General features: G+C 39.3%; 1 protein-coding gene across 6 annotated transcripts in view; it reads left to right on the forward strand.

Moving 5' to 3' along the window:
• Positions 1-12,472, forward strand: part of slc25a26 (solute carrier family 25 member 26) — a 237,138-nt gene that overhangs the window by 175,999 nt on the left and 48,667 nt on the right. For 4 of the 6 annotated variants that reach the window (XR_012102146.1, XM_073072340.1, XM_073072338.1 and 1 more), the window contains exon 6: positions 6,143-6,187. The exons of the other annotated variants lie outside the window; for them this stretch is intronic. Coding sequence is in view for 3 of the 4 variants with exons in the window: in XM_073072340.1 (XP_072928441.1) it covers positions 6,143-6,187 (45 nt within the window). In the remaining variant the exon portion in view is untranslated. The remainder of the gene's footprint in view (positions 1-6,142; positions 6,188-12,472) is intronic. 6 annotated transcript variants of the gene reach the window in all.

Here is a 12,472-nt window from a genome sequence, read left to right on the forward strand (position 1 = left end):
GTCCTTGAAAGTGAGTCCAGAGGTTGTTGGGACAGTCAATGATGGAGCAAGTGAAATTGAGCAAAGTTATCCCCTTTGTTTCAAGAGCCTGATGGTTGAGGGGTAATAACTGTTCCTGAACCTACTGGTGTGAGTCCTGAGGGTCCTAAACCACATTTGTGATGGCAGCAAAGTGAAGAGAGCATGACCTAGGTGTTGGGGGTCTCTGATGCTTTCCTGCAACAACACACTGTTTAGATGTGCTCAATAGAGAAGAGGATTTTACCTTTGATGGACTCAGCTGTATCCACTGCTTTTTGGAGGATTTTCCATTCAAGGGATTGGTGTTTCCATGCCAGGCTGCAATGCAATCAGTTAATAAACTCAACACAAAACATCCATAGAAGTTTGTCAAAGTATTAGATGTCATGTTGAATCTTCACACACTTCTAAGGAAGTAGAGGTGCTGCTGTACTTTCTTCGTAATTGCACTTACTTACTAGGACAGGTCCTCTGAAATAATAACATGGAGGAATTTAAAGGTGTTCCCCCCCCCCCCCTTCACCTTTGATCCACTGACAAGAACTGGCTCATCGACTTCTGGTTTCCTCCTCCTGAAGTCAGTAATCACCCCCTTGGTCTTGCTGACATTGAATAAGAGGTTGTTATTGTGTCATCACTCAGCCAGATTTTCAGTCTCCTCCTTATATGCCGATTTGAGGAGTTGGTCATGGCCAGAATCAACACCTGCCTCAGCAAGGCCCAGGACCCACTGCAAGTTGCCTGTCGCCACAATAGATCAACATCAGATGCAATCTCAATGGCTCTTCACACGGCCTTAGATCACCTGGACACCTATATCAGTATGCTGTTCATTGACTATAACTCAGAGTTTAACAGTATTATTCCTGCAGTCTGATCGATAAGCTACGGAACCTGGTTCTCTTTACTTTTCTCTGAAATTGGATCCTCAGCTTCCTAACTGGAAGACCACAATCTGTGCAAATTTGTATTAATAGCTCCTCCTCTCTGATGATCAACACTGGCACACCTCAGGGATGTGTACTTAGCCCATTGCTTTACTCTCTCTATACCCATGACTGTGTGCCTAGGCATAGCTCAAATACCACCTATAAATTTGCTGATGATACAAACGTTGTTGGTGGAATCTCAGATGAAGATGAGAGGGTGTACGTGAGTGAGATATGCCAACTAGTTGAGTGGTGTCACAACAGCAAACTTGCACTCAATGTCAGTAAGACCAAAGAGCTTATTGTAGACTTCAGAAAGGGTAGGATGAGGGATCATGAACTAATCCTTCTAGAGGGATCAGAAGTGGAGAGAGTGAGCAGTTTCAAATTCCTGGGTGTCAAGATCTCTGAGGATCTAACGTGGTCCTAACCTGCAGCTTTAAAGAAGGCAATACAGCGGCTCTACTTCATTAGGAGTTTGAGGAGATTTAGTTTGTCACCTAAAACACTCAAAATCTTGTACAGATGTGTCATGGAGAGCATTCTGACAGGCTGTGTCACTGTCTGGTATGAGGAGAGTAAGGGGGCTTCTGCACAAGATCGAAAGAAGATACCAAAAGTTGTAAAATTAGTCAGCTGCATCTTGGGTACTAGCCTCCATAGTATCCAAGACATCTTCGAGGAGTGATGTCTCAGAAAGGTGGCATCTATCGTTAAGGACCCCCATCACCCAGGACATGCCCTCTTCTCATTGTTGCTGTCAGGAGTGGGGTACAGCAGGCTGAAGGCACACATGCAGCGATTCAGGAACAGCTTCTTCTGCTCTGCCATCTAATTCCTAAATGGACCCATGAACTCTACCTCACTTTTATTATTTCTATTTTTAAACTATTTTTAATTTAACCATTAAGTATGCATATAGATACTAACTATAATTGATTTACTTATTTTTTCCTACATTTTCACATATTGTACTGCTGCCGCTAAATTAACAAATTTCACGACACATGCAGGTGATATTAAACCTGATTCTTATCCTCATTCTGATTCGTCACCAACTTTGATTCAGTCGATGACAATGGTGTCATTAGCAAACTGAAAAATGGCATTGGATCTGTGCTTAAGCACACAACTTTGTGGTGCTCCTGTGCTGATGCTGATTATGGATGAGATGATGTTGCCAGTTCAAACTGACTAGGGTCTGCATTTCAGAAAATTGAGAATCCAATTGCACAAAGATGTACTGAGGCCAAGGACTTGAAGCTTATTGATTAGTTTCAAGATGGCACCGGTGAACCACGGTGACGCTCTGTGGGCTGCGTACAAAACTTCTACTCTATGCAGAGTATTTTGGCAGCACAGAGGCAAACTGAACAAATCATGAAAGGTATTTTCTTCCCTTTCTTTTACCCTCTTCATTTAATTCCATCAATATATTCATATATTTCATTTATCCTTTTGTATTTATCTAACTTTCCCTGTTACATTTCCTTCATTTGCTTCCTCCCTAGATGGGTTAAATCCCTTTTGGATCTATTAGTGACAATCTTATTTAAGATTCTTAGTTATAGTGTCTGGAAGCAACTTTGCTATATGTATCCTAATCATAAAAACGTTTGATAACGAAGTGTGTTCAGTCCTTTCCTGATGATGACCTCCAAGATTTGGTTTCATAAGTCTCTTGCATACTGTCCCCTGTTATGGAGACTGAAGCTAACACGTTTAGAGTAGGCAGCATCTACAGTGAGGGGAGCGTTAAATTTCAGTTTGATGGTATGTCATCGGAACTGATCAAGCTGCCACATTAGCATTGTTTCATTCTCCACTGGTAGAACCTGCTCTACAGCATATGTACATCATTTTCTGTTTATTCTTTCGTCATTCACAATTTTTTTTCTTGCCTTATGAAACTTCGATATTCCTCTGAAGCACCTTGGGGCCTTTCAGATTATTGTAAGCACTGTTAAATTTATCACAAATTCATCCCTTTTTCTTCCACACACTTGTAATTTACTGTGAATGTACTATGTCAGTGTTCTTCACTGAGACTGGCTCAGTGGCCCTAGCAGCGACCATATTCTATAGGATTTAATTGCCAGCTGAACCTGTGGCAGGTAGTGAATGAACCAACATGGTGCTTGCAGACATGTATTCGTCCTTGATGATATCATTAGCAAAACTGGGGATCCAGTATTGAAATATTAGATCTCAACCAGTCCTTCTCCTCATGGCGCACTCTACCACTATCATCAAGCCAGAGAACCAATCCTGATACAATGAGCAGAGGAATATGGCCAAGCAGCACCAAGTATATTCAAAATCAAAATACCAGCCTGGTCGCATGAATGGTCTGTTTCTGTGCTGAAGGTACACAGTTCTACCTCATGCCATTCAATTTTACGTGACCTCTTTGTGAAACAGAATGATTTTAAGATTGAATTTTAGAAAAGCTGCTTTTTTAAAAATACAGTGAGAATGTTAAAGCTTATTAATGGAATATGTTTAATTAAACTAATAAATAAAACATTCTTGATAGGGTTAATGTTACATCTAAAGCATTAGCAACACACACAAAATGTTGGAGGATCTCAGCAGGCCAGGCAGCATCTATGGAAAAAAATATAGTCAATGTTTCAGGCTGAGACCCTTCGGCCTGACTGGAGAAAAAAAGATGAGAAGTCAGAGTAAGAAGGTGCGGGGAGGGGAGAGAGAAACACAAGGTGATAGGTGAAACCAGAAGGGGGAGGTGTGAAGTAAAGAGCTGGGAAGTTGATTGGTGAAAGAGATACAGGGCTGTAGAAGGGGGAGTCTAATAGGAGAGAACAGAGGGCCATGGAAGAAAGAAAAGAGGGGAGGAGCACCAGAGCGAGGCGATGGGCAGGTAAGAAGAAAAGGTGAGAGAGGGAAAAGACGGTGAGGAATGGTGAAGTGGGGGTGGGCAATTACTGGAAGTCGTATACACTAGAACAACAATAGTATTGAACAAATAAAGCTTTTTCATTATTTACATGGTGTGTTTGGAAGTTTCAGCAATCACTCAACCAGTGTTATGCATGACTAAATGAGGTATCAAATGAGAACTTGTAGTGAGGTACAAGTAATTCAAATGCTTGAATAGTCTACGAATAGTAGCATACCCCTGAGATTGAATCAATATCTTAATTGCATTGCCAACTACTTGCTTCAGATTTCTGGACTGTCTATGAAGATTACCTCATTATTCCTTTTTGCACTATTTATTTTGTATTTTATAATCATTTTATGTCTTTGTATTTTACTGCTGCCTCAAAGTAAGGAATTTCAAGACATACAAGTCAGTGATAATAAACTTGGTTGTAATTCTAAAAAGGACAGCATGGATATCATTGCAAAGGATCAATGTCTGCGATATATAGTTCTCTGACCCTGTCACTCTATGACATGGGAGACCTAGTTTTGTTGTTCCTAATTAGCATCACTTAACATTGGATTTCTGAAGCTGCTTAATAAATCACCTTGCTCCACCTCACTCCTATTTGTGGAAAAATCTGGGTTTATCTTCTGCGTTTATGGCCCCGATGGGCAATTGCAAAGCTGAAAACTGTTCAATTTTTAAGATGACAGATCAGTGAAATACTAGTTGTCTTCACAGATACTGCTTGGCCCACAGGATATTTACTGCATCATCTTAATAAGTAGTACTTATTACTACTTGCCTTAACAGTTTTTGCATTCCACTCACTTCTGTCAAAGGTGCCCTTTAGATATGCCATTTTTCCGTCCAATTTCTTTAATACTTTGTAATAATAAGAAATATATTCCATTTATCTTTGTTGGTTTCCATGAGTCAAAAGCTTCAAGGCAGGAAATCAATTCAAATCAAGCTGTCAGTTATACAACATTTTTTGTACCAATTTAGGACAAAAACAAACTAGAACATTGCTGTTGACAGGTTTCTGAACTAAGTAGAAATGACCTATTTACCACCAACAATCAAGCTGTTTCAAGGTCACAGGCTACTTGATTTCAGAAATATATCCTTGCGTTACACAAATTGGATTTTTATACACTTGCCTTGATGCACCCAACAGTAAAATGGCTTATGCCAAGCACCTTTGAATTTCAAGAATTTGGCAAAATATGTTGAGGCTGACCTTTTTTTTCTGTAAGGCGTCGAAATATCTGTTGGAGAAAATGCCTTTTGTCAAAGATGACAAACATTCTCGGATTTTATTTTTTCAGCTTGACGTACAGGAATGATATTGATTTCTTCTTGCTCCCGTTTCCTGTCTACACTGATAACAGATGTGTTGTGGCAGTTGTTTGTCAAGCACGCTTTTGCTTGAATATCAAAGTAGAACCCCCTCTCCTATTAATCATGACAGCAGGTTGGCTACAGTTTTAACTAGCTTAAGGGAAACTGGTGTAAAGAGTTCTCTTCTTTTCCTCTTGTGTCTTAAGCTCCCCAGTTGTGTTCCGAAAAAACAATAACAGAACTTCTATGATTAGTTGCTTGCTATTAAACCATGGGGGATTGGTGTTGTCTCCTTGTTCCTGCGTACACTATAGGCGCAATAATATTAAAAGCTTTTTAAATAATTTACATGGTGTGATTGGAAATTTTAGTAATCACAAAACCAGTGTATTATATGACAGAATGAAGTATCATGTGAGAACTAGCAAGTTACAAGTAATTCAGTCAAGGGATTGAAATGACATGCACTTGCATGGTTTATGAATGGTAGCATGGCCCTGAAATTGAATTAGTATTTTAATTGCATAGCAAGCTATTTGTTATATTATGTCATACTTTGTACTTTGTAAATGGTGTTTATTTCCATTGCATACCATAACACTACTGGTGAAAAGATAATCTATGACATTCAACATTAAGGTGTTTTAAAAAGCATTGAAGCAAGCTTTTTTCTGAGTGGATGATTAGCCAAGACTAATTCATTGTTCAGAAGAATAAAAAAATTAAATATGAAATAATCACAATCATAGTAGCAAAATGTATTCTGAATTTTACTAACAAGATCTACTGTGCTATTGTATCCTATTTCATGATCTTTGTTCATGTATCCAATGTTACAGGAGATTGGCTAACACGTTTTGTGCATGACTTTATTTCTAAAATGAAAACCTTAAATAGTGGTCACTAGCAGCTCTCTTTTATAGGAATTTGTTCTGATCAGTTTGTTTTCCTGTTTCAGATTCCCTTTGCTCTGGTTCAGTTTCCCTTGTGGGAGTTTCTGAAGGTTGGTTAACATTTTTGTATTGTGAATCAATATGCCTTGGCACTGTAACACAAAAGCAAAATGTTGCTGCCAAAAGCATAGACAAGTTGGGACTGAGCTGGAACGGAAATTTGAGTAGAACTTAATTCATATTATCCTAGAATTGAATAGCATGGAAACAGGCCATTTGGTCCAACTTGCCCACACAAACCAGTGAGCTTCCTTCCACATTAATCCCATCTCCCAGCATTTGATCCACAGCCACTATGCTTAAACAACTTAAGCTCTCATTTAGACACTTCTTAAATGCTGTCAGTGGCCTAGTTTCGACCACTCTCTCAGGCAGTACATTTCAGTTACTTGCCATTGTCTGGCTGACGGTCACCCTCGTATCCTACGTAAATCACTTTGCCCAGACTTCAGCCTGTTTCCTCTAGACTTGAAGCACTGAAATGGAGAAACATTTCTTGCAGTCTACTCTGCCTCGTAATTTTATATACCTCAATCATACCCCTCCCCTTAATGGTGAGCATGTTCCGATTCTTTTTAGTTCTCATCACCTGCTCTTGTGGTAAGTGGCAATGCACATTAAATATGACCTTGCTGCCATTACTGTGAATGTTATAAGCAAATATTAAAAACTGAAGATGATTTTCCTTTAAAAATACATGAATATGCAGCAAATTTACCCAAGTATTCCATGCTGACACCCATTCTTCATAAGAACCTCACTTGATCAGAGCATCAAGACCATTCACCACAACCAGAGCCTGTCATAGTGAGTCTCACCATGACTAAGGTGATTTTCTGTCATTTTAAGAACATAAGAAATAAGAGCAAGAGCAGGCCATCTGGCCTGTTGTACATGCTTCGCCACTCAATAAGATCATGGCCTATGTGGTCATGGGCTCAGCTTTATCTGTTTATCTTTTCCCCATAACCCTTAGTTCCATTGCGATTCAAAATTTTATCCAACAGTGTCGTAATTCCTGTATATCTAATGAGATAGCCGTTACTCTTCCCTGGGCAGAGAAATCTATGGATTCACTGCTCTCTGGAAAATGCAGTTTCATCTTCTGTCTGTCCTAAATCTATTTCCTTGCATCTTGAGCCAATGTTCCCTAGATCTAGTCTCACATACCCATGGAAACAACTTTCCTGCCTTATGTATCCCTTTCATAATTGTATATGTTTCTGTAAGATGCATGGGGTTTGGGAATAAGTATTAAACCCAGTCCATCAATGGGTAAAACCCTCCCCATGATTGAGCGCAAGTATACAAAGCGTTGTCGTAGGGAAGCAGCATCCATCATCAGGAACCCCCACCACCCAGGCTGAGCTACCATCAGGAAGAAGAAACAGGAGCCTCAGGACTCACACCACCAGGTTCAGAAACAGTTATTACCCCTCAATTATCAGTTTGAGATAACTTCACTTGCCCCATCATTGAAATGTTCCCACAACCTTTGGACTCAATTTCAAGGACTCCTCATCTCACATTGTCAATATTTATTTATTTATTTATTATTATTTCTTTCAGTAGTTTTTGCACATTGTTGACTTTTGCATACTAGTTTAATGTCCAAGTTGGTGCAGTCTTTCATTAATTTTATTATGGTCTATTCTATTATGGATTTATTGAGTGTGCCCATAAGGAAATGAATCGCAGGGTTGTATATGGTGACATATATATACTTTAATAACAAATTTATATTTAACTTTAAAGTTGAACTTTGAAGATTCCCTCTCATTCTTCTGAACTCTGGTTAATATAGTCCCAAGCGACTCAATCTCTCTTCATTGGCTTACGCCCTCATCTTTGAAATCAACCAAAGCCAGATTATCTGCCCTCAAGTACGGAGAGTAGAACTGCAAGTGCTACGCCAGGTGCAGCCTCACCAGTAGACTCTACAGTTGCAGCATAATCTCCCTGCTCTTAAATTCAATCCTTCTAGCATTGAAGTCCAGCATCTCATTTGCCTTTTATATAAACTGTTGCACTTGCAAACCAAATTTCCATGATTCATACACAAGCACTCGCAAGTTAACCTGCAGAACAGTGTGCTGCAATCTTTCACTATTTAAATAAACATCTGGTCATTTATTTTTCCATCCGAAGTGGAAAACATCACATTTACCAACATCTGGCAGCTACTTGTCCACTCACTTTACCGACCTATATCTCTGTGAAGGCAATCTGCATTCTCTGCATAATTTGCTTTTCCACTCAATTTAGTATCATTAGTGAATGTAGGTGCACTAGCACATTCCCTTCTTCTAAATCATCAATATTGTGAACAGTTGTGGACCCTGCTCCAACCACTGCAGTACTCCAATCACCACTGCCAACCAGTGACACACCCATTTAAACCAACTCTTTTTTTTATTAGTTAACCAATCCTCTAACAATGATAATACATTATCCCCAACCCCATCTATCCTTATCTTTATGGATAAGTATTATATTTGGCATTTTATTGAGCATCTACTGGAAATCCAAGTGTATGACATCCAGCAGTTTCTCTCTAATGAGAGCGCTCATTGTAACCTCGAGGAACTCCTGTAAGTTTGTCAACCAGGATTTGTCCTTAATTAATCTATGTTGTGTCTGCCTGATTGAACCGCCTTTATCCTGATGTCTTTCTATTTTTTCCTTAATGACATTAAGCATTTTCCCAACTACAGACATGAAGCAGGCCTATAACTGACCTGTTTTTTGCCTACAGCATTTTTTTAAACAGTGCTATGACATTCACTGTCTTTCAATCTGCTGGGACTTGCCCAGAGTACAGAGGATTTTTGGTATATTATCACAAATGCATTTGCTAAAGCTTACACCTTTTCTTTCAGTACCTTGGGATGCATACTATCAGGACTAGAGGACTTGTCTACCTTTAGGCCCACTAGTTAACTCATCATTACCTCTTTAGTGACAGCAGTTGTATTGAGATCCTTACTTTCCATCACATCCATAACATCTCTTTTGGCATGTTAGATGTGTCCCCCAGGGCTCGGCTATTCCCTCATTATCCAATATTATTTCTACTTCTCATCTTGTAAGGTTCACTTTAGCCACCCTTTTCTGCTTTATATAATTATGAAATCTTTGGCTATCTGTTTTATATTTTGTGCTACTTTAATTTCCTAGTCTGTCTTACCTTATTGCTTCCTTAGTGGTTCTTTGGTTGTCTTTTAAAGACAAGCTTCCAAATTTCCCACTACTCAGCAGTATGCCTGGAATATACTTTTGTTGAACACCATTAAAATCTCTTTGAAAGTCTTCTGCTGTTTCTCAACAGTCCCACCATATAGCCTGTGTTCCCAGTCTATGCTAGCCATCTCCTCCCACATTCCATTATCATCTCCCTTGTTTAAGTATAATGCACTCATTTTAAGTTGAACTGTTGCACCCTTCATTCATAAGAGTAATTCAGTCACACAGTGATCACTCTTTTTAAGATGATCCCTAACAACAAGATCATTAATCTTACAGGTCTCATTGCACCGGACCAGATGTAAGATAGCTTTTTTCCCTGTTATTTTCCTTGTAGATTTTCAGGAAAGCTATCATGGATGCATTCCATGAAGTCCTCCTCAAGACTGCTTTGGCCAACTTGATTCATCTAATCAATGTGCAAGGTCAAGTCCCTCGTGACAAATGCCTTTCCATTCATACATGCATTAGATATTTCCTGGTTTAATGCCTTTGCCACTGCAATGTGATTACTCAGTGACCTATAGACAACTCCCACAAGTGTTTTATTTTTCCTTTACTATTCCTAATCTCTACCCAGATGGACTCAGCATACTGCTCTTTCGATCTTATATTGTCTCTTTCTATCACCCTGATCTCTGATTTCATCCTTAATTAAGACTGCTCCCCTACCTCTCTTACCTTCCTTCCTATTCTTCCATATGACCTGATACTCTTGGATATTTAATTCCCAGTCATCTCAACCCTGCAACCACATTTCTGTAATGGCCACTAAATCATATTCATTTGTACTCATTTGTGCCACAAGTTCTCTGACATTTTTTCAAATACTATGAACATTCAGATAAAGTCCTCTAACTCTTATTGTCCTTTTAGAATCTAGTAACTTCTGTGTCTTTTGTTTTTGACTTTTCTGTACTCCACTCTGACTTTTATTTTTCTAACTTTTGCTTTGGTCTCTGTATTGCTTCCTTCTTTCTTTCAGTCTGGATTTCTTCCTCTCTCTAAATTAGGTTAAACCCTCCCCAAGAGCATGAGCAAACAGTTCTCTAAAGATATTGATCCCAGTCCTGCTCAGGCATAAAACATCTAGTTTGTACTGGTCCCACCTCCAAAGCTCCAAGAATCTGAAACACCCTCTCCTGCATTATTGCTCAGGCCACATATGTATTCAGAATCAGGTTTATTATCACCAGCATGTGACATGAAATTTGTTAATTTAGCAGCAGCAGTTCAATGCAATACAAGAAAAAAATCATAAAATAAAATAATAATAATATAAGTAAATCATTACAATATACATGTATTGAATATATTTTAAATTGTGCAAAAAGCATATACTATATATTTTTTAAAAGTAAGGTAGTGTCCAAGGGTTCAATGTCCATTTAGGAATTGGTTGGCCAGAGGGGAAGAAGCTGTTCCTGAATCGCTGAGTGTGTGCCTTCAGGCTTCTGTACCTCCTACCTGATGGTAACACAGTGAGAAAAGGGCATGTCCTGGGTGCTGAAGGTCCTTAATAATGGACAATGCCTTTCTGAGACACTGCTCCTTGAATATGTCTTGGGTACTTTGTAGACTAGTACCCAAGATGGAGCTGACTAAATTTACAACCCTCTGCAGCTTCTTTCAGTCCTGTGCAGTAGCCGCCACATCTCTCCCCTCCCCCCCCCCCCCATACCAGACAGTGATGCATCCTGTCAGAATGCTTTTCATGGTATATTGATAGAAGTTTTTTTAGTGTATTTGTTGACACAAAAGCTCTTCAAACTCCTAATGAAGTATAGCCACTGTCTTGCCTTCTTTATAACTGCATCGATATGTTGGGACCAGGCTAGATCGCCAGAGATCTTGACACCCAGGAACTTGAAACTGCTCACTCTCTTCGCTTCTGATCCCTCTATGAGGATTGGTATGTGTTCCTTCATTCTACCCTTCCAGAAGTCCACAATCAGCTCTTTCGTCTTACTGACATTGAGCGCCAGTTTGTTGCTGCAACACCACTCCACTAGTTAGTATATGTCACTCCTGTATGCCCTCTCGTCACCACCTGAGATTCTACCAACAATGCTTGTCAGCAGCAAATTTACAGATGGTAACTATGCTGTTATTCCTACTCTGCCCAGTATGTGGCACATGTAGTAATTCTGAGATTATAACTTTTGTTAGTTTATATCCCCTACTGCGATAGCTTTGCCATTCTTTCCTGCCTTCCTGTGCAGCAGACACCCATAGTGCCCTGATTTTGACTACTGTTGTGTTCCCCTGATGAGCCAAGTTCCTCCAAGTCTCCCATAATCTTGGCGTTACAGTCAGTATCTGAAAGTCTACGTTGTTGCACTTCCTCAAGTGAAGATGCTGCTTTATTTACAGTATATTCACTTGGTAATGAGGTGTAGGCTTTATACCTAAAGCAAAATGCCTGAAATTGAACTTTAGAAATAAAGGTTTAGAAGAACAAAAAGCATTTCCCATATGTAGCATTTGCAGTAATGCAGTCGCTAACTTAAAAAAATAGCAGAAGCATAAAGTTTGGAGAGTAATAGAAGTGTTCAGTTTCCAGTTTCTTCATGTTGATTGCAACAACAAAGTTTCTTTGTGTAGTTATTCTTGTGGATATCACAGTGACAATCTCAGAATTAATTGCTGTTTGGGCCACACAAAGAGACTGAATTCTCCAAGGATTCAGACATGTATTGAAACTTCAGTGGACTTAGATTTGATCCTTTCCACTCTGAGTGTTCACAGACTAAGCTTAACAAGCTTAGCCATATTTGATGGCATTGTAGATGCAAACCACCCTTTGTGAAATGAAGCATCAGCTTCCTACAGTGTAATACCTTCAAGCAAAATGAGGGAGAAACTAAAGTGGAAGGCACCTGGTTGTATGGATCTATTTGTAATTTGTTATTCATTAAAGGAAGAACAGGGGACAAAAATGACTCCGCATCAAGAAGCTTTGAAGTAGGGAAAACAAAGTCTTCTGTTCAATCCGGCACTTAATGGAATACATATGACATTGACTCATAGCTCCAGCCTGCCTCAGAAGATGGCGTTTGGCATATCATCTTCGGGAGACAGCATATTGTGAG

This window comes from Hemitrygon akajei, chromosome 19 (genome assembly GCF_048418815.1).
Source record: "Hemitrygon akajei chromosome 19, sHemAka1.3, whole genome shotgun sequence".
Taxonomy (NCBI): domain Eukaryota; kingdom Metazoa; phylum Chordata; class Chondrichthyes; order Myliobatiformes; family Dasyatidae; genus Hemitrygon; species Hemitrygon akajei.